The sequence below is a fragment of the Myotis brandtii genome, unplaced genomic scaffold (assembly GCF_000412655.1).
Source record: "Myotis brandtii unplaced genomic scaffold, ASM41265v1 scaffold2750, whole genome shotgun sequence".
Lineage (NCBI taxonomy): Eukaryota > Metazoa > Chordata > Mammalia > Chiroptera > Vespertilionidae > Myotis > Myotis brandtii.
The window spans coordinates 63,123-90,132 of NW_005360465.1; the positions used below are offsets into that span (position 1 = coordinate 63,123).

Here is a 27,010-nt window from a genome sequence, read left to right on the forward strand (position 1 = left end):
AGGACTTATTGCAGTGCTCAAGAATATTGGCCAGGGCCAGTCCGATTTCCCAAAATGAGTGGTTTGAATTTTACGTGATCCGGAGCATCCTAGAACAACCAAATGGTCTCTTTAGCTGTGCTCAAGATGAGGGTGTGGGAAAAGGCCTGTATGGAAAGGTTGCTGTGTTCACAAGGCAGCGATATGGCTGAAGGGACAGATTCCAGGTTTGGAAATGGCCAAACCAGGTCCTGATCTTGGGGTTCTGCCACCTCCTGGCTGTGTGACCTGTGCCGTGTTGCCATCTCCATTTTGTCTTCAGAACAGTACTGTTGACACATACTTGACAGGGTGCTTGGGTGGAGGTGCACATAGGGAGCCCAGCCTGGGGTTTGGCCCATCGGAGCCACTGCGGGCTCGCAAACCTGCTTCCTCTTACCAGGACTTCCCAGCCCTCCTGGGGGAGCAAGGGAAGGAGCAAAGTTTCCAGTTGCAGTCTGGCCTACAGCCCAGCTGGCCTGGCCCCGCCTCTTTGGTTCCTCCTTCTAGGGAAGGGCTGGGGAGGAGGGTTTGGTGACACGGTGGAGGCACCGCCCAGGGCCAGGGGGCCTGCCCTCCGGACAGGTCCGGATCCATGGAGCCCCCCGGGAGGAGTAGCAGGTAGGAACCTGGGTCCCCGCCACCCCTGCAGCCTGACGCCGTCCCTTCCTGCTCAGGCCTGGACCTGGTTCCTGGGCTGCTGATTCAGCAGCCTCCTGGCTTCCTGGTTCCTGGCTTCCCTCTTGGACTCTTGGAGGCCTTTGGCTTGGGGGAGGGAGCCAGCTCCAGTGGGTAAGCCCATGGACATCAGGGTGCCCAGCACCGTAAAGACCCTGGAGGCCCAAGCAGCGCAGTCTGTGGCCGGGAGGGGTGTGATTGGTAGTTGATCTGGGGTGCTAGCCTGGCCCAGCACTGCAGGGCTCCAGATAACTGCTGAGATTCGTTGATAGCAACATTCCAGCAGCTGAAGAGTCTCTGAGTCTCAGGATTAAGGAGATAAGGACTTGGGCGGGTGACTGGCACATGGGTAGCAGTTGAGACTGTCATTCTGGTGCTGGCGATGATTCAGAGTCTCTGATAAGAAGAGTCTCAAATTCCAAGATTCTAAAGGTTCTAAGATTTGGGTATCCTCCAATGTGCAGCAAGTGAGGTAGTGGGCAGCTGGCCTAGCCTGCAGCCACATCTTCAGGCCTTTATTTGGGCTCTTGAATGCCAGGCCCTGACCACAAGCAGCCTCCAGGGGCTTATGGGGGGCAGGGGCTGGCTGACCAGGAAGGGCCAGCTCCACTACCAGCATCTGCCCCATGCTGGGTAGGGGCGGGGCCAGACCCTCAGCCTCACCACTCCTCTCTTTTCATTCCCTGGACTTTAATCATGGGAAGCAGGAGGCAGAGGGGCCTTTGAACCCTGCTGTAGGGGTGGGGACACAGTGCTGGGGGGCGGAGTGTGGGCCCTGCCTAGGGCTGGGGGTGCAGCACTGGCCTGGGAAGCTAAGACTTCTGCTCCTTGGAACTAGCCTGTCCTCTGGCTAGCTGGGCCCCACTCGCCCGCTCACCCCCTAGTCCCATCCTGTCACCAAGACCACTGAGACCTTGTCAGCTCTCCTCCGCCCTCTCCTCTCCTCTCCTCTGGCACTCTCTGCCTCTCCCTGTCTTCTCTCTGTGTCCTTTGTCTCGCCCTTTCTCTGTCTTCCTCTTTCTCTGTCTTTCTCCAGTTCTGTCTCACCCTTTCCTTGTCTCTTTCGGTTTCTGGCTGTCTTTCTCCCTCTCCTCCTACAGTGTTTCCTCCACCCACCTGGCCTGGGCTCTTCCCCCTTTGGACCCAGAGCTCCTCCTCTCTCTATCCCTCCCCTTATCGTGAGGAGTACCCTATAAGGGGGAGCCCCCCCTACATATTTTGCCTTTCTCTTTCATCCCCCCTCCCCCTCCCCCTCTTTCCTACTCGTGTGGCGTCTGGTGTGAGGAGGGCTCCCTTCCCCCTTCCCTGCTGTGGTGTGCCAGTGTCTCCGTGGCCAAGGTCCCCACGGAGTCACCTGGAACACAGGAGGCCCAGCCCGGCTCTTTTGTCTCTGCTGCCCCCTGTTGTCGTTGTGTTCTGTTTGTGGTTCGAGTGCCGTCCTCTCTTTCTTGACTTTGTGGTTTTTTCTTTTTTTCTTCCTTCCTTCCTTCCTTCCTTCCTTCCTTCCTCCCTTCCGGCCTGGGCTCTTCCCCCTTTGGACCCAGAGCTCCTCCTCTCTCTATCCCTCCCCTTATCGTGAGGAGTACCCTATAAGGGGGAGCCCCCCCTACATATTTTGCCTTTCTCTTTCATCCCCCCTCCCCCTCCCCCTCTTTCCTACTCGTGTGGCGTCTGGTGTGAGGAGGGCTCCCTTCCCCCTTCCCTGCTGTGGTGTGCCAGTGTCTCCGTGGCCAAGGTCCCCACGGAGTCACCTGGAACACAGGAGGCCCAGCCCGGCTCTTTTGTCTCTGCTGCCCCCTGTTGTCGTTGTGTTCTGTTTGTGGTTCGAGTGCCGTCCTCTCTTTCTTGACTTTGTGGTTTTTTCTTTTTTTCTTCCTTCCTTCCTTCCTTCCTTCCTTCCTTCCTTCCTTCCTTCCTTCCTTCCTTATTTCCCTCCCTTTCTCCGTTTCCTCCCTCCTTTCCTCCTTCTTGCCTCCCTGCCTCGCACCCTTCCTCTTCCATCCCCTATCCTCCATCACCCATGCCTCTCATCTTCCCTTTCCCCCTCCCCCACTCACTCACCTCACTGTCCCCATTCCCCACCCTGCCTCTCCCCCACCCTCCCTTGTCTCTCTCTGTCTCTCTTTCTCTGTCTCTTGCTGTCTCTCAGGTCCACAGCGTCTCACACTCTACACCAGTATTGCTGTCCTACTCAGGTCCTTGACTCCATGAAGCTTACCCCCTCAGGCAGGCTGGCAGAGAGCAGGTAAGAGCTAGACCCATCCCTCCCCCAATCCTTCACCGGTGCAGACAAATAGGCAAAAACATTGCCACACCCTCCCCTTATCTCCCTCTAGCCCCTGGAGTGACTGTGGCATGGGTGGCAGAGCGCGTGTGAGGAGAATGATTGGGGGACCAGGTTAGGAGACCAAAGAGGACATTCAGCACCTGTTTATAGTTTGTCCTGCCTTAAAAATTCTTCCCTAGATACCTGTCACCAAAAGCGGGAGTGTTTGGCCCTAGAATATATAACATTTGAACTGTTTTCAAAGGATGAGTAAGAGTTTGCCATTTGGATAAGATAGGGAAGGGTATTTAGGCAGAGGGAACAATCTGCCCACACCTTGGTAGAACATTATTTCCAAGTTAATTGGAAAACACATTTTACATTTTCTAATTATAATGCAATAAAATGAGATATTAATAGCAATGGCAAAAAGGCTAGGCCCATTTGAAAGTTTAAAAATAATTATGTTAAAGAGTAAAGAAGAAGGGAATTTATGGACTATTTAGAATAAATGCCAATGAGAATACTATATATCAAGGCCTATGGGATACGACTATGGGGTTCCCGGAGGAAAATGTGTGGTCTTAAATGTTTTTACCAGAGAACAAGACAGTTTAAATTGAATGAACTAATTATTCCACTCAAGAATGTAGAAAAAGAACAACCAAGCGAAAGCAGAATAAAATAATTACTGTAGATAAAAACCAGAAATTAGTGAAATAGAAAACAAAAGATTTGATTGACTAAGAGGTAGGTTTTGAAAAGGCCAGTAAACTGGACAGATTGTCCTCTGCAGATATGTTTGAGGAAAGGCAAGAAAACATAAAAGCAATTTAACCACAGATTCTGAGGAGACAATAAATGTCATAAGAAAATGCTTTGTATAATTTTATGCCAGTAAATGTGAAAATCTAGATGAAATGGGTGGTATTGTAGGAAAATATAAATTACCAAATGACTTAAGAAGTGGCAGAAAACCTGAGCAGAATAGAATAAGTTTAAAAGATGGCCAAAAAGAAGTTTTCTCCTCAGAAATAGTACCAGGCCCAATTGGTATGGAAGTTCTATAGAATCTTGAATGATTCAATGATAATAGGAAAAGACTGACAGCTTCCCAGTTCATTCCAGAAGGATGTGTGTGTGTGTGTGTGTGTGTGTGTGTGTGTGTGTATGTATATATGTATACACATATACACACACACACTAGAGGCCCAGTGCATGAATTCGTGCACCAGTGGGGCCCCTCGGCCTGGCCTGTGGGATGGAGCCTGAACTGGCTCTCTGATATCCCCCGAGGGGTCCCGGATTGCGAGAGGGTGCAGGCCAGGCCGAGGGACCCCATGGGTGCACGATCGGGCCAGAGAGGGACGCGGGAGGTTGGCCAGCCAGTGAGGGAATGCAGGAAGGCTCCAGGGTGTGTCTGGCCCATCTTACTCAGTCCCAATCGGCCGGACCCCAGCAGCAAGCTAACCTACAAGTCAGAGCATCTGCCCCCTGGTGGTCAGTGCACATCATAGTGAGTGGTTGAGCAGCCTTAACATATCATTAGCACATTACACTTTGATTGGTTGAATGGCCTACTGGTCAACTGGACACTTAGCATATTAGGCTTTTATTATATAGGATATAAAAATAATAAACAAATAAAAATAAATAGAAGGCTAGTATAATTGGACAGGTTTAGACAAAAAGAGGAAAACTATAGTCTAATCTCACATATTAATAGAGTAACAAATATTTTAATTATCAAACTGAATCCATCAGTGTATTAAAAAAAGAATGTGTCATGACAAAGGAAGGCTTGTCCTAGAAGTGCAGGGATTGTTCAACATTGGGCAAGATGTTATTGTAATTAATTGCATTAATAGATTCAAGAGGGAAGATCCTATAACTATCTCCATAAATGCTGGGAAAAATCATCTGGTAAAATTACATATTCCTTCCTTCCTTCCTTCCTTCCTTCCTTTATTTATTTATTTATTTATTTATTCTTCATTGATTAAAGTGTTACACATGTCTCCTTTTCCCCCCATTGACCTACATATTCATTCTTGATTTAAAAACTCTTAGTGTCTTAGTTATCTTGCTGTATTGGGGTAATTTGTTACACAGTAATAGATAACTAGTACAGTAAGCTAGGAATCAGTTAAAACTTCCTTAACTTGGTAAAGAATTTTTGTCAGAAACCAAAGACAATCATCAAATGTAACAGGGAAGTACTAGGTAAATTTCCATTAAATTCAGGAACAAAATAAGGATGACTGCTATAACTGTCATTAGCCATTGTTTTTCTGGAAGTTAAACCAATGGGATTTTTAAACAATAAGTGGTATAAATATTAGAAACAGAGTTATCGTGATTTGAAGATCATATGGGCGTCAACTTAGATAAACAGAATAAAGCAAAAAATTATTATAACTAATAGGAAAATTCGGTGAGATGGGTAGATACAGGATAAACATACACCTAAACCGCTTCTCTGAATACTAACAATAACTAATTAGAAGACATAATAGAAAAAGATTTCATTTACAATAGCAAAAAAATTTATAAAATCCCTAAGAATTTACAAGAAATGTGAAATAGTTTTCTATAGAAAACTATAAAATTTCACACATACACCAAAAAAAAAAAAACACCAAAAAAAAAAAACAACCCACAAAACTATAAAATTTCATCAAAGGCTGTAAGGAAACTTGAATAAAACAAGAGTCCTATCCTATTCCTGGATGGAAAGATTCAACACGGTAAAAATCACATTTTCCCCCCAATTTGGTCAAAAGGTTCAATGCATTTCTCATTCAAATTTCAGTGGTATTTTCTTTGAGAATTGGGCAATTGGATTTTGAAGTTCATTTGGAAGAGTAAATGCCCATGAATTACTAAGAAAAGTTTTTAAAAAGAACAATGAGGGGGCACTTGCCCTAGTTGATACAAAAAATTTACCATAAAACTGCAGTAATTAGAAATATATCTTCACAGAAACAGAATACATAAATGGAACAAAATAGAGAGTTTAGAAACAAATCCAAATGTTCATATGGGAATTTAATTTAGGATAAAGAACACATTTCAAATCAGTGGGATGAGTCAGTAAATGGGATGGGATTATTGGCTACCACTTGGAAAAAATTAAATTAAACCCTTACCTCATACATAAACAAATACAAAAAATAAAGCTGTAAAACTGCCAAAGGAAAATCCAGATTTTTTTTCACATTTTGTCAATGTAGGGATTTTATTTTTTGCCTCCATGTGTTCTTTTTTTAAAAAAATTTTATTTTTATTGTTAACTCCACCCGGCCGCCACCCCACCCCCTTACCCCAGGCATTCACCGCACTATTGTTTGTGTCCCTGGGCTATGCAAATATGCATATAAATTCTTAGGTTAATCTCTTCCCGCCCCCCCCCCCCCCCACACACACACACACCCCATTTCCCTCTGAGATCTATCAGAATATTTAGTATCAGGGTAGAAAAGCCTTTCTGAGCATGACTTAAAAACCCATAAGCCATAAAGTGAAGAGCAGTAATTTCAACTACATTAAGGTTAAGAACTTCTGTGTGGAGAAGGATGTTATATACAAAGTTGAAACATGAACAACAGGCTAGGAGAAAGTATTTGTTACATAGATATCAGGCAAAGGTTCCTATCTGTCTGCATCTATAAGTGTCTCCTGGAAATCAATAAGAAAAAAGGTGTGGAACTCATTTAAAATGGAGAAATAACATGATTTGAAAATTCAGGGAAGAAATAGACAATTAGCTAATGAATGAGAAAGAATGTTCAAGCTTACTAAAGCCAAAGAAATGTAACTAAAACAACAATGAAGCATTAATTTGGAAGGGCTAAAATTTAAAATATTGAAAGGGTTGTGAGGAAACAGAACTTCTCACTTACCTTGATTGGAATGCAAACTGGTACCATTGTTTTAATGGGACAATTTTATTAGCTGCTACCAAAATCTTAAATGTCATATACTTCCAAGCTAGGAACCATGTCTTAAAGCTAGATTTCTCTAAGGTTTTACTACTGTATGGACCCAAATTTGGCTAGCAGAGAGAGGCCTTTCCTAAAATACCTCAATTCCAACTGCAACTCTAAGCCATACTTTATCATATACCCTTATAGGATAGCATTCTCAACCAACTCTTTTTAATTTAAAAAAAAATGTTTTTCTATTGATTTTGAGAGAGGAAGGGAGAGGGAGAGAAAGATAGAAACATCAATGATGAGAGAGCACACCCCCTCCCCCCACTGCCACTGGGGATTGAGCTGCAGCCAAGGCATGTGCCCTGACCAGAAATTGAACTGTGACCTCTTGGTTCATGGGAAAACGCTCAACCACTGAGCTACACCAGCCGGGCTTAACCAACTCTTAATGAAAAGCTTGCATGACGTATGCTTCTCAAGATAAAAACTGGATTATATTAGCAGGAATACTCTATTTGTATTTAGTCTGTAAAAGTGTAAAAGCAAAAGAAATAACTTTTTATCTACATTTTTAAACAAAATGTTCATTCCTTTGGCCCAGCAATTCAATGTTTGGGAACCTATCCTTCAAAACTACTTCCAGACATATACAAAGATATTCATTGCAGCATTGTTTGTAATAGCGAAAAATTAAAACAACCTGAATGTCCATCACTAAGGAACAGCTTTTCCTTCATGATCCATCCATATTATGGATTACTCTGTAGCAGATCAAAAGAAAAAGATTTATCTTAATATACGGGCATGGAAAGACCTCCAAGATTTATTATTATATGAAAAAAGCAAGTTGCAGAACAGGGCTTATAGTATGTTCCCATTCTTGTAAGGAAAACAAAATCCCCATAACAACAATGACAGCATGTTATACGCACCCTGTCACAATTTCAAAAGCACTGGACTATTTCTTTGGTGCCATTTCCTTGCTTTTACTAATTCATTTCCCTTCTCCTCTATATCTTTTTCCTATATCCACTGTTCAGCTCTTGCTTCTCCTTTTAATAACTAGCTGAAAGACCACCTCATTCATTTAGCAAATGTTTGTCCTGTCTGCCCTTGGTTAGGCCTTGTGCTGAACCTTGGTTGGATATGGGAGTGAACTGTATCTAGTTCTACCATTAGGGAGTTCAAGTTTTAGAAGGGAGAGAGACACATAGACAATTACAGTGGAGTATGGTTTGGGATGGGACAGAAGTAGGCTTAGAGGGCTGCCAAAGGACGGGCACCTAACCTTTCTATATCCTACAGGAGGGGACATGTATATTGAGTGTTGAAATAGTAATAGGTTTCCTTCCCCCATCCCTGCCAAAAATAGTTGCCCACTTTTGGCTCTTCCAAGTGGGATGACCTAATGGGGGAAAAATGGTTGAGTCAGTACCTTTATTCAAGTCCAAGTTTGGCCACTTACCAACTCTATGACTTGGGGCAAGACATTTAACCTCTGAGCCTCTGTTTCCTGTCTGTGTAATGAGGATAATGCCTACTTACCTCTCAGGGCTGATTGGAGATGATACAAGTAAAACTCCTGGGTGACTATCAACTCTTGAAGGGCAGAGACTATCTGTGTCTTGTTTTCCTCATGGTCAAGTGTGTAGCATTGGATTAGATTGGATCTAAAATCTGTACGTGTCTGGGGATAGTTCTGGAGAAAAGGATGGCCTGACCATACTGGGGCTTTGGAATGAGGCTGAAAGTAGTACATGGGATGGAGGGGATTGTGCCAAAAGAAGAAAGAACCAGGTACTTGGCCTTGCATGAAGGTGACACAGGAGGGAAAGTCAAAATAGGTGGCTCTGGGAAATGGAGCCCAGGCAGGGCATTCTGGCCTTGGGTCTTGGTCCTGTTTTGTTTTGTTGTTGTTGTTTTAATATATTTTTATTGATTTCAGAGAGGAAAGGAGAGGGAGAGAGGGATAGAAACATCAATGATGAGAGAGAATCATCAATTGGCTGCCTCCTGCACACCCCCCACTGGGGGGGATCTAGCCAACCCTGGCATGTACCCTGACCGGGAATGGAACCGTGACCTCCTGGTTCATCGGTTGACGCTCAACCACTGAGCCACGCCAGCTGGGCTGCTGTTGTTTTTTGTTTTGTTTTTTCTTTGCTGATGCCATCTCTCAATCTCACAGTCCAGGGCAGGGAGGCATGGTGGACCAATACTTGCCTTGGTGCCAACACATCTCAATTTCAATCCCAACTCTGTCACTCACTAGCTGAACCACTCACTTCACATCTCTTAGCCTACCTCCTTATCTGTTAAAAAGGACACAATACCACCAACATCATGGGGTTTGTTTATTGAAGAGTAGATGAGATCATAAATAGAACTCACCTCGCTGAGTGCCTGGCACACAATGGGTACTCAAAACAGCATAGCAGTTGTTAGTATTCATTTCAGTAGACACTTATGGAGTTCTGCTGTGGCTACAGCCTGTGCTGGGTAATGGTTCTTGCCTTCCACAAGTTCCCAGTCAGTTGCGGAGACTGAGAAGGGCTATAAGAGAGGAGAGCACAGGGGGCTGTGGAAACCCAGAGGAAGGGATCTGGCTCCGTCTAGGTCTGGTGCAGGTCTACTCAGCCTAAGAGCTAAGCCTTAGAGGATGAGTAAGAGTTAGCTAGGGACAGAAGGGTGAAGTGTGGAAGAACAGTCCAGGCAGAAGGAACAGTATATGCTAAAGAACCTGGATGTTATTGGGTAGAGCCAGAGGTTCTTAACCTGGAGTGTATAGACCCCAGATGGGCTTCAAGTGGCCCATGAGCTTCCTGAAACTGAATGAAAAATGTTGTGTGTGTATACCTGTGTGTATTTTTTGTCAGGGAGATGGTTAATGACTTTCATTAAATCCATAAAGGGTTTGTGTTTCTCCCAAAAGGTTAAGAATCCGTGTTTCCGGTGACGAACTGTCATGTGAATGGATTATAAATAGGAGAGGAATTTAGTAACATTTGTCATTTCGAAACATCACATTTGCAGTATGAAAAATGGATTCTGTGCATGGAGGACAACTGGAAGGCCCAAACTGGAGTGTTAGCATAGAAGAAATGGATTTGAGCAGGGTTACTGTTGCACTACTTCAGTGAGCACCATTCACACAGAAGCATTTTAACCTCAAATTATGGAATCTAAATCCTTTGAGAGTTATTAATGAAATAGCACCAATAGAAGTTGAGGGAAAGAGACGAGTCAAGGATGAATCGGTGTTAGCAGAGGTCCAGGGCGACAGAGTCCAGGGTAATAGTGCAGGAGAAAAAGGGAACCCCTATTAGTGTTAACCCAGCCACAAAAGTCTTTGGTCCCAGACATAATTACTACCTCCCATCCTACTCCTGATACTTGGAGATCCTGAGGGACATTGGAGACACTTCTCTATGGATTTTGGAGAGGAATTACTTCTGGTTTGTGAATTTTCTGAAGAAAGTAGTGTTTGAGCCAGTCATTTGAAGTTCATAAAGATTGTGAGAGGTAGAAGTGGGAGAGGATGCTCTGAGCGTGTAAACCAAGACCTGGAGGTAAGAAATGGTGAAACTAAACATTGGCGTGTGTAGAGATTAGACATGCTTCAAACAGCTGTCTGGGGAATCCAGGCTTCTTTTTTGTGGTAGGCAGCTGGAGAGCCATGAGCAGTTCTTGAGTAGGGAAAATGACATGATCAAATGAGTACTTTAGAATGAAGGGAGACTAGGGAGGAGGCTGTTGAAGTAACCCAAGAGAGAGAGAAGCTAAGGTAGTGGCAATGGGGAAGGTGCAGAGGAGATGGATTTGAGAGGTGATTGGAAAGAAGAGAGGACCAAAGTTAAAGACTAAAAAGATAATGGGTGAGGGTCGGAGGTGGAGATGACTGAGGGTGGAGTTCACAGTAAGTTGTAGTGTTCAGAAATGGCAATGCATTCATCCTTTTGACAAATATTTATTGAGTCCCAGGCACTGTGCTGGGGATTAGGGATATAGCACCGAACAAAACAGATGGATGCCTATCTTGATAGATCTTACAGTGGGTGAGACAGATAATCCATAAGTAAACAAGTAAATATATAGTAGGCTGTGTCTGGTGCCACACCTATCTTGGGGAAGAGTATCAGTGCAAAAGCCCTGGGGCAAGTACGCTCATTATGTTTGAGAGACATTAGAGAGACCAGTATGATTGGAGAGTGAACAAGGAGCAAGAAGAGTAGAAAATGAGGTGGTAGGGGGCAGGTGATGTATTTATAGCTTTTGGGATCTATTTAGCAGGTAGAATAAACAAGATTTGGTCACTGGAATTGCTGAGGGAGCAGGAAGAATCTAGGGTGACTCCCAGGTGTGTTCTGGGCTTGGGCAACTGGATGAATGGTGGTGCCTTTGGCAAGGTGGGAAATGCAGGAGGATATGTTTGCAGTGGTAAGATGGTGAGTTAGAGGTGAGCTCTGAAGGCCCTAAGGGCCATCCTGGTGGAGCTTCCAGCAAATCTTAGGCAAGGTGGGTCTGGGACCCAGGAGAGAGACCATAGTAGAGAGAGAGAGAGCCGCAGGGGTCCTCAGCGATACCTGATGTTATGCAATGGAATGAGATCAGTGACAGAGTGTGGAATGAAAGAGAAGAGCAGGAGAGCAGAGCTGGGTAAGAGGTACTAACACATAAGGAATGGGGAGAGGAAGAAGAGCTGGGGTGGGCAGAGAAGTAGGAGGAAAACCAGCAGGGAGTGGGCTCACTGAAGCAGAGGAAGGAAAAAGCCCTCTGTGCACTGGAGGGGCTTGTTAAGAGTGGCAAATGTTACAGTTGGGGAAGTAAGATGAGGGTGGAAGAGAGTCTGTTGGCTTTAACCACTAGGAGGTCCTGGGCGACCTTACTAAGAGCAGTTTCCATGGCGTGGTGGGCGCATGAGGCAGATTGCAGTGGGTTGAAGAGCTTGTGGGAGGTACTGAAATGGAGATGGCCAGTGTAGACGAATTTCTCAAGAAGTTTAGCTGTGAAGAGGAGAGAGGGGCAGTAAGTGCTAGAGGGAGATGTGGGGGCAGATAGAGGGTTTTTTATTCCCAGATGGGAGAGACTTGAGCTTCTATAAATGTTGGTAGGAAGGAGGCACCGAGAGGGAGAGGTTGAAATACAGAAGGGAGAGGGGATGATTGCTGCGGAGGAGGTAGCAGGGGTGGGCTCCAGAGCCCAGGTGGAGGGACTGGCCTTAAATAGCATAGGGAAGGAAAGCAGAGGTGGTGGTGATAGTGGGACGGGGGAATACAAGGGCATTGAGAGAATTGGTGAAAGAAATGCTTCAAGAAAGTTCAAAGCAATAAATGGAGATTCCTGGACAAGGACATGGATGCTAGAGCTAAGAGGAAGCAAATACTTTTGGTTGGGAGTCAGGGAGGGCTTCCTGTAGGAAGCAGCATTTGAGCTGGGCCATGAAGTTCAGATGGGATTTCAATAGGCAAAGATCTGGGCAGAAGGAAGAAATAGGATTAGCAAAGGCATAGAGGCGTGAAGAGGCTGGGCATACTGATGGAATCATGAACAAGCTAGTTGGATGAAGGCTGGGCATGAGTGAGCAGGATAGCGTTGATGTCACTGATAATGACAGTAATAGTAAGTTACCATGTATGAAGCACCAGACCTACCCTGTGGTAGGTGCTTTACATACTTGAATTTATTTAATCCTACCAAGCCCTGCAGAATAGCTATTTCCTCATTTTGCAGACAAGGAAAATAAGTCCTAGAGAAGTGAAGAAATAGACCCAAATTCATCCAGCTAGAAGGTGGTGAGCTGATAATTAAAACTCAGGTCAATCTGACTCTAAAGCCTGAGCAATGGGGAGCCAAGGTAGGTGTCTGAGCAGAAGAGATTCATGGTCGAAGGTGGGCTTTAGGAAGGCTAATGTGGTCCAAGAGGGTAGGAAGAAGAAATCAGGAAATGGCTGCAGTGTCAGGGTGAAGGATAGCAGGGGTGTGGCCTGGATAGGAGGGAAGTGAGCAGAGGGCCTGGAAGATGATTTGTTCCTCATGACAGCCTTGAGAGATGTGGAGCCTGCTTCTCCTTTTATAGATGAGGAATGGGAGCCTCAGAAAGGGGGAGCTACTTGCTCGGGACTTGAGCCCTGGTTCATGTGATTCTGTTGACTCAGGGGCTCTGTGGAACAATGTGTCAGAGGGAATTCTGACTACAAGGAGGGTGTGCGTGCCTGCGTGCGCATGTGTGCGTGTGAGCGTGCTGCGTGTGAGTGGGTGCGTGCCTGCGTGAGCATGCTTGTCTGTCTGTGAGATGGACAGCAGTGCCTTCCCTTGCCTATCCTCTTTCCTTCCCACCTCTTCCCAATCCTCCAATTTCCTGGATTCCATACCTACTGCCTCTCCCAAGCCAAGGGGTCCGGGAGTGGACTCTCCACAGATCAGACTTTTCACTCCCCAGGCACTGGGTCTCACAGCCCCGGCCCCTAGCCTTACTGTCTGTCCATCCACCCCTTGAAACTGTAGTGCAGCTCCAGTGACTGCCACATGCAGACTGGCCCCTGGGACCACTCCGCAGTGCTCTCAGGACAGGCGTTTATTCCTGCAATGACTCCTCCCTGCCTCTGTGGCACTTCTGTGTGGGTGCAAATGGCCACCCTGGGAATTACATTCAGCTCATGAGCAGTGAACAACCACCACCACCACATCCCCATTGCTCTTCTTTGCCAGGCACTTGACGTATGTTCCAGTCCTTTCAACGACGCAGTGGGGTTGGCCTATGAGCCCCGTTTTTTACAGATGAGACAACTGAGGCTCCAAGAGGGGTGATAATATGCTTGGGGACAGTCTGGAAGCACTTGTAGAGCTAGCATTGCACCCAGGTCGGTTTGCATTCAAAGCTGTGAGTTTTCCACACTCCATTTCTAAGCATCTCCCTAGTTTCCCAACTCTGAGCCTTCAGGAAATACAAATCTTGTCCTTCAGGGGCAGGGTGGATTTCTAGAGCTAGTGCCAAATTCATCAAAGGCCCTAGAGCAGCCGTGGGCAAACTACGCAGCCCGTTTGAAATAAATAAAACTAAAAAAAAAAAAAAGACCGTACCCTTTTATGTAATGATGTTTACTTTGAATTTATATTAGTTCACACAAACACTCCATCCATGCTTTTGTTCCGGCCCTCCGGGTCCAGGTTAAGAACCCATTGTGGGTCCAGTTTAAGAACCCATTGTGGCCCTCGAGTCAAAAAGTTTGCCCACCCCTGCCCTAGAGGGATGAGTCTGAGGCTTGGAGCTCCAGGTTTACATCCCTACTGTCTGACATCCTGACACTAACTCACATCCAGGTATGTGGCCTGGGGCAGGTAATATACCCTCTCTGAGCTTCAATTCCCCTATCTTTAAAATGCAGAGTTGTTGCAAGGGGAGGTGGGGGGAGTTAAATGAGGGGAAGTACTGCAAAGTGCTCCAGAGGGCAAATTGCTCTATTTATATTCAAATAAAAGTTGGGTGCCAGTCTGGTCTGCATTGGAGTTTGTATACTCTTCCTAAAACCTGAGACTGAGCCCTAGAAGGGTGTGGCCAAGCACAGTCCGTCTGGCTGGCCTCCCCATTCTGACCCCCATCCTTGCCCCACCTCCCTGGTTCCAGCCCTTCATGTATCTCCCCTGCTCTGCAAACTAATGCCTCTGCCTCTCTCTGTCACCCGCCGCCTGTGGCCTCTACCCTGCCCTTCCTGGTCCCAGGGAAGAGGAGGAGGAGGAGACTGAGGAAGAGGAAGAGGAAGACGCTCATCAGTTCTGCTGTCCAGCCTCCGAGTGCAGCAGTCCCTCCTCTCGGTAACTGAGAGGACAAGGGCCATTTTCTATGCAGAAGCAAAAGCCTTAACCAGCCCCCTCCCCCCCTCCCCGCATCCCCCATGGGACCCCATCCCTGCTTCAAGAACCAGATGGGCAAGCATAGTGCCCCTTCCCTCCCCCACCTCCTTCTTGGAATTTCTACCCCCACTGCTGTCTCCCCTGGACTCCAGCCCCCCGAATTATACAGGCTGGAGCCTTAGATCTGACTAAAATGTGGGAGCAGCAGAGCTTGGAGCTTGGAACCCGGACCCTCCCGCACCTGCACCCCACTTCCCAGGCACCCTGGAGCCTGCCAATCCTGGAGAGGTCTCCAAATGACATCCCAAGGACCTACCTCTGTCCTCTGTGAGCACAAACAGAGATGCAGGGTGCCTAGGGCTCAGAGGACCAGACGGGGGCGGGCCCCGGACCTGCCGAGTTCCCCGTCGCTCTCCCTTGCTGTGGGCCATTGCTGCCATCTCTTCCACTGCTTGAGGGCTTTGTTTCATGCCCCCTGCCACTCCCATAGTGCTCTGTAAATATGATCAGGAAGAAAAGGCCTTTCAGAGTGGGTGTTGCTGTGTACAAAGGAATTTCCATCAATAAAAGCTGATCTCTTCTCTCTGTCTGATGTATGTTCCACCCCACCCCTGCTTCCCTCTCCCTATCCTCACCAGGGCCTTACCTGCTTTCTTATCCAAGGCTGGGAACAGTGGCTGGGAGAGAGAATAGGGTTTAATTTGAGGTATTGTCAACACCGCAATCATGAATGAATGGTGTGGTGTCCTCATCACGTGCAAGCCTATTGCCTTCTCCAGCCCCTCAGCCTGAGGAAGAGTGAGCTGGCCAACTTGGATGTGTCACTTGGCCTCTCTGCTACCTAATTTCCTCATGTGTAAGAGGAGGAGAGAGGTTTGACCAGAGGATCTCCAAGGGCTTCTCCAGCTCTGACATTCTGTCAATCTGAGATGCCACAATTATAAGAAACTGTGAATTGAAGATATGATCATTCAGTGATACATTTCATGCAATCCTGTAGTTTCTATTTCTATAGTAATTTTGGATTCTCCAATCTCCTGTGGTTTTAAAATTTCATGATTCTGACATTTCAAAAAATTTCTGATGGTGGGATTTAAATATTCTGAGCTGTTCAGAGTCCTTGATTCTGTACTTTCAAGATTTTGATTCTACAGTTTCAGGGATCTCTGGATCTGAGGGGAAGCCATTTCCCCCAGGATACAATGATCCTAAATGTTTCCTGCATCTGCCAGAAGCTGGTTCTAAGAATCCCTGGAGGCTGTCAGCTGGAGGATGAAAGGTGTCCTTTATGGGATATAGGACCCACATCTTCTATCATGTGTGTATGTTAGGAGCAAATCCAGGAGATCCCCAAGTGGGCACATACCCCAAGACTTTCCCTTTCTGTGCCTTTGGCAGTAGATGAATCTGAGTTTACCTCTGGTTCTGCTGCTTGTTCTCTGTGTAAACTGGAGCAAGGATTTTCTTCTTGTGCTTCATTTTCCCCCTGAGTACAGTGAGAATATACCTCTCTGGGTTGTCATGCAGACTAGCAAGAGAACACAAGGAGCCCCGCATGGAGTCTGGTGCATGGTTGGGCAAGTGTGCAGTGATTGGTGGCTCTTGTTTTGATTAAGGCTCAGGTGAGAATCCCTCCTCTCCTTTCTTTCCTCCTTCCCTTCAGCATCTCGATCACATTGATCCCATAGTTTTTCCAGAAGCTTACCTCATTCTCTCACTCATTGCTTCCCTCAGTCTCTCAACGCATCTACTCATTTATTCATTCATACTCTCATTTATTTCTTCCCCCCTCTCTTCCTCTCTCCCTTATTTATTCTTCCACCTATTGTGTGCAAGGCTTCAAGCTAAGTACTGAGAGGGATCAAAAGTAAGACAGTAGCTGTGTTCTCCATAAGTTCTCTATCTCCCAGAGTAGATGAAAAATCTTTTGGGAAAATAGGCAGGCTGTGAAGGGTTGAAATGATTGAGCACATATGGCTTCAGTAATGAGCTAAATATGTTCTTGGCCCAAAGAGGAGAGAGATGTCAAGGTGGGTTGAGGGGTGGTGTCCGAGAGAGCTTGCTGGAGAAGGAGGGGCAAGAGTGGAAGGCTGGGAAGAGTTTCAATAGGTGTAGAGAGGTGAGAAGGCATTACAGGAGAGAGAAACCGAATGGACAAAAGCCTGGTAGAGAGCTCTAGGGTTGTGTTGGGAAATGGTGCGTAGATTGCTCTGTTTGACTGACTCTCCAGGGCATGTGGGTCTAGGTGACCCACGTCTGGGAAGTGGGAGAACATTTGATTGGATATGGAAGGAAATAGGGGGGCCAAGGGTCCAACTAAATGAAGAGAAGAGGCAAGTCAAGGTCAGATGGCCAGCGAGGGAGGTACGGTGTAGACTCGTGTAGGCGACTGAATTGGCTGAGGTCCTGTGCTGTGGAAAGGGGGTAGGTTTCTATCAGTTGTGATGGAAATGTGTGTGCCTGTGCATATGTGTGCATGTCTTTGCATGAGGTGGCAGGTCTAACAGGAGCAAGACATCTGAGGGAATGTGATTGTGTGAGGCTGGGTGTGAGGAATTCTGAGTGTGTGAGGTCCTTTGTGTGAGGTGGCGACTTTCTGTGCCTGGTGGAGATAATCACAAGACTGGATGTGGGTGGCTTTTGCGCATAACGGTCTGTGGCTTCTAGAGGGATAGTCGTCAGGCAGTATGGTCACATGGACACACATGACTACCACCTGTGCTCTTAGGGTACCAAGGTGGCTGCTTGCTGTGTGCTGGGCCTGAGCCTGGAGGATCCACAGAGGTGATTCACACAAGCCAGTGCCCTTGGGAAAGAGGAGCAGGGTGGGTGGTGGACACTTCAATAGATAATCACAAGTTAGCTGGAGATGAGGACCACTGTGACATGAGTACACAGGATACCGGGGGTGGGGGGGGGGAGTAGCTGACCCTGTCAGGTACTGAGTCAGAACCAACTTCCCAGGAGGGCTCGCCTATGCGGGGTGCTGCAAGATGCAGATGAGCTTCCCCAGACCAATGGAGTCTGCAGGTAAAGGGGAGAGGGAGGGCACCCCCAGTGGAAGAAACCAAGGAAGAGCATGAGCACAGGTGTGGCGATGCCCATCAGCTCGATGCCTAGGAAGTGCAAGTAGCCTGCTATTGCCTACTCTAGGAACTTAAAGGTTGGGGAGGGGGAGGCTGGACAGATCCAGCTAAAAAGCAAAAAGGGGGACTTGGTTTTTTGTGGTTATTTGTGTAACGTGGTTTATTTCCCCTCATGCAGAGAAGGGGACTTGGATTCTCATCCTGTGTGACCCGGGGCAAGTCACTTTGCATGTTGGGACCTCATTTTGCATCTGTGGGATTGTCAGGTTCATGAAGTCCATCCTAGTTCTGTGGATCTTCTACCCTCAACCAGCCCAACCCATGAGCCATTGCTCTCGCAGCTGGCACTTCTGCCTTCTCACCTCAGGCTTTCCTTGTTCCTCCTGGGTTGTTTCCTCACTCATGCACTCCACAAATATTTCCCAGCCTCTGGCCCTCCGCATGCCCCTGTGGGAAGGCAGTGGAAGCTGGAAAATGCAGGACTCCATCTTGGAGGAGCTACTCAGTGCGTGGTGGTAATAGCAGGAGCCTTGATATGATTCCTGGCTCCACCACTGCTGAGCTTTGAGACTGTGAGTAAGCTCCTTCATCTCTCGTTCCCTCAGTTTCCTCATCTGTGTTATCCCCTTCAGGAGAACAACCCAGACCTTGCAGGGTTGCTAGGCCTAGCAAAAAGTAGCTACTCAGTACATGACAACTATTTTTTTTAGGGCTGCAAAGAAGCGGAGCTGGGATTCATACCCAAGTCTGTGTGCTTGCCAGCCCGTGTTTGCCACTCTCTATCCAGGCTTCCTTCTCCCCTGCCAGCCCCTGTGCCAAGCCAGGCTGGCCTCAGGTTTGGGATCTCTGTGTTGCTGGGATTGGACACACAAACAGTTTGCAGAAGTCTTTCTCCAGAAACCGGTGCCGCTGGCCTCATCTAGGTGCACTGACCTCCTCATCTTGTTTTCTCGTCTCTCACTTCCGCGCGCCCCCCCCCTTCCAGCCCAAGTTGTCATGGGGATAGTCTTCAGCATCCCTGGCTTCCTCTTGCCCTCATCTTATGGTATCTATAGCAACAGCCCCCATTCATTTCCATGGCAACTGCATCCTGATCCCATCCCCTGCTGGCTGCCTGGCTCCGGGCAGTGCCAATAAAGGGAAGGAGGGAGAGAGACCTCCCATTCGGAGCAACAACCCGGGAGGGTTGGCACTTCTGCCACGGGCAGGCTACCATGAATCCACACAGAACGTCCTTCCCCGTTTCTCCTCATCTTAGTGCCTTGACTCACAAGGTCCTTCACTCCTCATCTCTATCACCTTCCCTTAGCCAAGGCCCCATTCAATAGCTTCCTCCCCCAGGAGGCCTTCAGGCAGCAGAGGAACTAACAGGGCTGTGGGCTTGGAGTCCCTGTTCTGCCACTTGCTGAGACCTTGGGCAGTCACTTCCGCGTCCAGAGCCTTTTTGCTCACATTCAGAATAGGGATCCTAATTCTTCCTTCACGTTTGCCTTGCAGATTAAATAATGTGCAGAAAATGCCTGACACAGGGAAGGTGCACCGTAAGTGCGAGTTTATTTTTATTCGGCTCAGCCACCCCCAAGCAGAAGGAATCTTTCTCCTGAGCTCCCCCAGCACTTCCTCTGTTCACCAGCCCTGAGAACTTTCAGCTTTGTACTGTAGTTATTTGTGTAACGTGGTTTATTTCCCCTGATGCAGAAGATGCTTTCAGTTCCCTCACAGAATAGCCCAGCAGAGAGTGCACATGGGGCACAGGTGTGTGTGTGTGTGTGTGTGTGTGTGTGTGTGTGTGTGCGAGAGAGAGAGAGAGAGATTTTCCATCTGATCAGCATGTCTGAGAGCAATGCCCCCAAGCATTGTCCTTTTTGCCAGGCCCTCTAGGGGGAGCCTGAGCTGACAGCCTGACCTCCCTGCCACTATTCTCTTTGCAACCAAAAGAGGGTGTGGAGCTCCCAAGGGGGTAATTGCCGAAGAGTGGAGAGTCAAGGGCAGCACCGAGCTAGAAGTGGGGAGAGACAGCGAGATGTCATGAAAAGACAGCCTGGGCCCAGCCGTTGTGGCTCAGAGGTTTAGCATCAACCTATGGATCAGGAGGTCACGTTCAATTCCCAGTCGGGGCACATGCCCAGGTTGTAGGGCATGCAAGAGGCAGCTGGTAGATGATTCTCTCTCATCATTGTTTCTATCCCTCTTTCTCTTCCTCTCTCTGAAATTAAAAAAAAAGACAGTCTGGGCCCTAGATTTGCATCCTTTCTCACTTCATAGCTGTGTGACCTTGAGCCCATTTACATCACCTCTCTGAGCCTCAGTGTCCTCATCTATAAAATGGTGCCTGCCTCAGTAAGTTATGAGGCTTCAATGAACTAACTCAGTGGTCGGCAAACTCATTAGTCAACAGAGCCAAATATCAACAGTACAACAATTGAAATTTCTTTTGAGAGTCAAATTTTTTAAACTTAAACTATATAGGTAGGTACACTGTTATTAACTTAATTAGGGGACTCCTAAAGCTTAGGAAGAGCCACACTCAAGGGGCCAAGGAGACGCATGTGGCTCGTGAGCCGCAGTTTGCCGACCACGGAACTAACTAATGCCCTTGTTTTAAGGATTGTGGTGACTAGAGGGCCCTATGGCAGCACAGAGAAGAGGCCTGTAAGCCAACCTGTGTGGAGGGTGCAGGCAGGCATGGAAGGGCAGACCTGAGCTAAATGTTGGAGGGTGAACAGGAAGTTGCCAGATTGAGGTATTGGGGGCAGTGGGCATAAGAGGCAGAGATCGGGTCAGGAGAGCCATTCCATGGCGATGGTGAAGAAGTTGGAGGTTGTCCCATGGGTGATAATTCCTGAAACACCTGTTAGATCATGTCCCTCCTCCATGCATCTCAATCAGAGCAAAAGCCAATCTTTATTGCCTTAGTGATAAGAGCATCAGCCTGCACACTGAAGGGTTGTGGGTTCAATTCCCAGTCAAGGGCATGTACCTGGGTTGCAGGTTTGATCCCTGGCCCTGGTGGGGATGTGTGCAGGAGATCGATGTCTCTCACATCGATCTTTCTCTCTTTGTCTGTCTGTCTCTCCCCCTCCCTTCCACTCCCCCTAAAAAAAAATCAGTGGAGTCCTAACCGGTTTGGCTCATTTGATAAAGCGTCGGCCTGCGGACTGAAGGGTCCCAGGTTCGATTCCGGTCAAGGGCATGTACCTGGGTTGCGGGCACATCCCCAGTAGGAGGTGTGCAGGAAGCAGCTGAATCAATGTTTCTCTCTCATCGATGTTTCTAACTCTCTATCCCTCTGCCTCTTCCTTCCTCTCTGTAAAAAATAAATAAAATATATATTTTTTTAAATCAGTGGAGCCAGCTGGCGTGGTTGAGCGTCAAACTATGAACCAGGAGATCATGATTTGTTTCCTGGTCAGGGCACATGCCCAGGTTGTGGGTTCAATCCCCAGTGTGGGGCATGCAGGAGGCAGCCAATTAATGATTCTCTTTCATCATTGATGTTTCTATTTCTCTCCCTCTCCCTCTCCCTTCCTCTCTGAAATAAGTAAAAATATTTTTTTAAAAATGAATGAAAAAAATATCCCCCGGGTGAGGAGTAACAGCAACAAAAAGTCCGTCTTTATTGCGGGCTCAATGCCCTCATGATTTGGCCCCATGTGACCTCTCTGATCTTATCTCCTATCACTTTCCTTACTGTCACTCTGCTCCAGCTACACTATTCCTCAAGCAGTCATGCCAGGCACAGTTCTACCTCAGAGCCTTTGCACTGGCTCTGCCCTCTGTCTGCACTGCTCTTGCCTCAGACAGCCGCACAGCTCACTCTTTCACGTCCATCAGGGCCCTGCTTATATGCCGTTTCTTCAAAAAGACCTTCCCTGGCCACCACATCTAAAACAGCACCTTTTACTATTGAGCTGCAGCTTCCTTCCTAGCATGTATCTCTACCTGAAATGATAGTATATATTTATAGTCTGCTTCTCCCGCTACAGTGTCACCTCCCCGAGGGAACAAATCTGTGTCTTGTTCGCTGTTATGTTGGCAGCCCCCAGCACTGTGCCTGGCACAGAGAGAGTGTTCAGTCATTGTTTGCTGGTTGAGTCATGAGGAGCCACGCAAGTGTTTTAGTGGGAGAGCAAAATACTCAGGTTTGTACTTGGGAAAGCTGTGTGTGGCCACAGGATGGAGAAAGGATTGGACATTGTGGTCAAAATTTAGGTGAGCCCTAGCTGGTTTGGCTCGGTGGATAGAGCATCAGCCTGCGGACAAAAGGGTCCCAGGTTCGATTCCGGTCAAGGGCACCTGCCTGGGTTGCGGGCTCGGTCCAACCTGCAGGAGGCAGCCAATCAATGATTCCCTCTCATCAATGTTTCTCTCTCTTCCTCTCCTTTCCTCTCTGAAACCAATAAAAATATTTTTTAAAAAAATTTAGGTGAAAGGCCCTAGCTGGTTTGACTCAGTGGATAGAGTGTTGGCTCACGGACTGAAGGGTCCTGGGTTCGATTCCGGTCAAGGGCACATACCGGTTGCGGGCCCAATCCCCCGCCCTTGAGCCTTGGTCTGGTGCATGCGGGAGGTAACCAATGGATTTGTCTCTCTCACATTGATGTTTCTGTCTCTCCCCCTCCCTTCCACTCTCTCTAAAAATCAATGGAATAATATCCTTGGGTGAGGATTAACAAACTTTAGGTCAGGGGTCCTCAAACTTTTTAAACAGGGGGCCATTTCACTGTCCCTCAGACCATTGGAGGGCCGGACTATAGTTTAAAAAAAAACAACTATGAACAAATTCCTATGCACACTGCACATATCTTATTTTGAAGTAAAACAACAAAACAGGAACAAATACAATATTTGTATTTGCATGTGGCCCGCGGGCCGTAGTTTGAGGACCCCTGCTTTAGGTGAAAGGACTTACCTGTCCTCACAGCCAATAAGCCTACCAGAGCTCATTCACTAACTCCCTTACTCTGGAAGTTTTTATTGAGCACCTACTCTGCTCCAGGCCTTGTACTCTATGTTTGTTAGGAGATTACCAAGTTCTCTTCTTGGGCTGGGATTCTGGGAGTCATGACCATAAGTAGCTGTCACGCTTTGCCAAAGCTAACCTGCACCATAAAAAGGGGGAGCTCAGCCTCACCGGTTTGGCTCAGTGGATAGAGCGTCGGCCTGCGGACTGAAGGGTCCCAGGTTCGATTCCGGTCAAGGGCATGTACCTTGGTTGCGGGCACGTCCCCAGTGGAAGTGTGCAGGAGGCAGCTGATCGATGTTTCTCTCTTATCGATGTTTCTAACTCTCTATTCCTCTCCCTTCCTCTCTGCAAAAAAATCAATAAAATATATTTTTTAAAAGGGGGGGGGGAGCTCAGAACAGGGTCAGGCATGGTTTCTGGCTGGAGGCGGGCTCCGGGAGGGCTTCTTAGTGGTGGCATATGACCCGAATCTTGATGAACCGGGTTGTGGGGGGGATTTCTCAGATTGCAGAGATGATAGGGCCTGCATTCCAGGTGAAAGGTACTGTATGCGCAGCTTTGACGGTGGAAAGCAGAAGAGTATTGGGGAGAAACAGGATCCGGGCCAGGCTGGAGGGAGGGGTGGCTGGGGGAGGGGACTGGCAACCAACCCTGCATGGCTTAATGTTGAAGAGTGAGCTCTGGAGTCAGACTGTCTGGACTTGGATCCTGGCTCTGTCGTGAATAGCTGCGTGTGATCACAGATATGTTCCTTAACCTCTCTGGGCCTCGGTTTCTTGATGTGTAACATGAAGATAAATAACAATACCTATTGCATAGGGTTGTTTGGAAGAGTAAACAAGTTACTAAATGTGAAGTCGTAAGAACAGTGGCTGAACATGCTCTGAGCTCTCTAAGCATTAGCTGTTACCTTGGGAGAGAACTCCAATGCCACGATAAGGAACTTGGGCTATCTCTTGTGAGCAATGGGAGCTATGGATGGTTCATGAACAAAGGCGACAGTTTATCGGAATTGAGCTGGGGTTGTGTACTGGGAGACAGGTTTGAGAGGTGGTGGGCAAGATTCTGCAGTCCTGAGGGGGAGGGAAGGAGCATCTTAGATGCCTGGGGTAGGGGCCAGGGGCTGGGCGGAGTCTGACTCCTGGAGGGGGACTTCCCAGGCCCCTGAGGTCCAGGAGGAGAGAGAATTTGGGGTAAAAGGCAGCCCCCCAGTTGGTTTCCTCCTGGCTCCTAGTAGTGCTGCAGACTGATGCTTGGGAGGGAGGAAGGTGAACAGTGGGCGGGAGCTAAACCCCTGCAGCCCAGGACCTGGCCTCGTGGGTGCAGCTTCCCCACTGAGCCCAGCACCCAGCCCAAAGTACTCTTCTGCGGAGCTGCCAGGCCTGCTGCAGCTCCAGCTCCTGCACTGGTAGGGAGCCCGCCACACTCACCTCAGCTCTCCTCTGCCCTGTACCCTGGCCTTTGCCAAGTAGGGGCTGGGGAGTGGCCCCTTAACCCTTTCACCAGCCAAGAGCCCCCTCAACCCTGTGCCTGCCCAAATCAGACCATTACCTGGGCCCAGCCACACCCATTTCCCCCAACCACGACCCTCTCCAGGCCTCACTAGATCTTACTCTTAATTCTCCCCCCTGTTGGCCAACCTCTGTGGCTCCTCACAGTGTCCTCTGGGCTCTGAGCAGCTGGGCTCTGTCGCCACCTGGGTTCCCTGGCAGCCTGGTTGTCATGGCACCATGGAAGCAGGTCTGGTGGAACAACAGCTCTGGGTAACCAGGGCAGGCAAGGCCCAGTGCCTAGCTCCTGCCACTCTTCTGCCTTAAGACCCCTGTGTCCCTCCCCCAGCTGAGCAGAGAACGCCATGAGGAGAAAAAGGAAGCTGCCCCGGAGGGCAGCTCTTTACCTGTGAGGATGCTGCATGGGAAGCGACTCCCACTGTCACTGAGCCCTGTGCCCTGGCAGCCAGGGAACTCTGGGAACTGGCCAGGCCCAAGTCCAGGCCTCTAAGGGCAGGGGTGAGGCTTCAGGGGGCGGGGCTGGGCAAGGAGGGAAGAGCGTGGATACCTGGATGCCAGGAGTGGGCCTGGGGCTGGGACAGGGCTGATCTGGGGTGGTGCTGGGGGCAGACCTGTGAGGGGAAGAGGTCTGGGGGGAGGGGAGCTATAAGGGAAATGGCCCATCAAGGTGGATTTGGAGGTGGAGCTGTTAGGTAGGATTATTAGGAAAAAAGGGGGCTTGTGGGGACAAGACCAGGAAGAAACAAGTCTGGTAAAAAGTCTGTGTGTGGGGGGGGGGGGGGGGACGGGACGTGGCCATGAGGGGACCAGGCAGTGAGGGGTGAAATGGGACTGCAGACAAGACTGAGGAGACCACACCCTAAGGGAAAGGAGTCGGAGGATGGAGCTGTGAGCAGGGATAGGGCCTGTGAGGGGAGAGGGCCCGTGAAGATAGAGCTGTGAGCAGATGGGGCTGAAGGGGAATGAGGACAGGGCTGTGGAGGCAAGGGGACCAGAAGGAAAGGGAGCATGAGGGCAGTGAGGGGCAGGTAGGACTGTCTAGCTTGGGGGCAGGTAGGACTGCTTTCTGGCCTTTAAGTATTGGGGTCCCTGTATCTGTGAAGAAGCCGAGGGGGATGGGGTTGCGGAAGGGATTTGGTCCACATGCCCAGTCTGGCCCAGCAGGCATCCTTTGTTCCCACATCCTGGCTTATCTTATCTAATCCCCACAGTGTGGAGGGTGATGCCCCAGGCAGTGACCTGAGCACAGCGGTTGATAGTCCTGGGAGCCAACCCCCCTACCGGCTGAGCCAGCTGCCCTCCAGCAGCAGCCATATGGGGGGTCCCCCTGCTGGGGTGGGCCTTCCCTGGGCTCAGCGGGCTCGCCTCCAGCCAGCCAGTGTGGCCTTGAGGAAGCAGGAGGAGGAGGAGATAAAGCGCTCCAAGGCCCTGTCGGACAGCTACGAACTCTCCACGGACCTGCAGGACAAGAAGGTACAGAGGACGTGGCTCTGCTTGGGAGTGGGAGTAGGAATGGGGCTATGAGGGGACCAAGGGAGGGGTTGGGATGTGGCACTTGAGGGAGATATGCTTAGAGGGATAGTGAGACTGGACGGGGAGAAGACGGGCTCCAGGACCCTTCGCCCTATTGGGGGCTCATTCACCACCTATTCACCAAGTATCCACTCCCTCAGCAGATACTAATTCAGCTCCCTGCTGGGCACTGGAGATGTAAAAATGAATGGGACCTGGATCCCGTTCTCAAAAATCTCTGTCTGATGGGAGAAGCACACACTTAAGTTGACAATTTCAGAAGAATATGCTACAATATATCACATATACCACACAAGATATTGCTTAGCTAAAGGGAAGGGCACAAAAATACTACATATAGAAAAAAAAAAACCTGGAAGGGCATATACTAAAATTTTAATTGTGTTTATGCCTAGGTGTTGGGACTTTAAGTGAGCCAGCCAACCTTCCTTCCTTTCTTCCTTCCTCCCTCCCTCCCTTCCTCCTTTCCTCCCTCCCTTACATTCTCTCTAAAAAGCAATGGAAAAAAATATCTCCCTCTCTCCCTCCATATCGTCCCTCTCTCTCCTCCCTTCTCATTCTCTCTCTTCCTCCTTCATCTCCTTCTTGCTCTCAGTTTCTTTCTTTCTTTCTTTCTTTCTTTCTTTCTTTCTTTCTTTCTTTCTTTCTTTCTTTCTTTATAGAAAATATTGGGGTGACACTGGTTAATAAAATTATAGAGGTTTCAGTTGTACAATTCTGTAATACATAATCTGTGTGCTATATTATGTGTTCACTACCCCAAGTCACGTCTCCTTCCGTCACCCTTTATCCCTCCTTTACCCTCTCCTATCTCCCCCAACCTATGAGTTTTTTGTTTTTGCTTTTTGCTTAATCCCTCTTCCTTTCCTTCCCTGCCCTTCCCTTCCCTTTTCTTCCCTCCCCTTCCCTTCCCTGCCCTTTCCTTCCCTTTTCTTCCCTCCCTTTCCCTTCCCTGCCCTTCCCTCCCCTTCCCTTCTCTTTCCTTCCCTTCCTTCCCTTCCCTTCCCTGCCCTTCCCTTCCCCTTTCTTCCTTCCCTCCCCTTCCCTTCCCTCCCCTTTTCTTCTCTTCCCTCCCCTTCCCTTCTCTTTCCTTTCCTTCCTCCCCTTCCCTTCTCTTTCCTTTCCTTCCTTCCCTCCCCTTCCCTTTTCTTCCCTCCCCTTCCCTT

At 48.4% G+C, this 27,010-nt stretch overlaps 1 protein-coding gene across 1 annotated transcript in view; it reads left to right on the forward strand.

The window, feature by feature from the left end:
• Positions 1-448: 448 nt before the first annotated feature.
• Positions 449-27,010, forward strand: part of IQSEC2 (IQ motif and Sec7 domain 2) — a 45,192-nt gene continuing 18,630 nt past the window's right edge. The window contains exons 1-3 of the mRNA XM_005868693.2: positions 449-639; positions 2,846-2,941; positions 25,523-25,784. Of these exons, the coding sequence (XP_005868755.1) occupies positions 614-639; positions 2,846-2,941; positions 25,523-25,784 (384 nt within the window). The 5' untranslated portion in view covers positions 449-613. The remainder of the gene's footprint in view (positions 640-2,845; positions 2,942-25,522; positions 25,785-27,010) is intronic.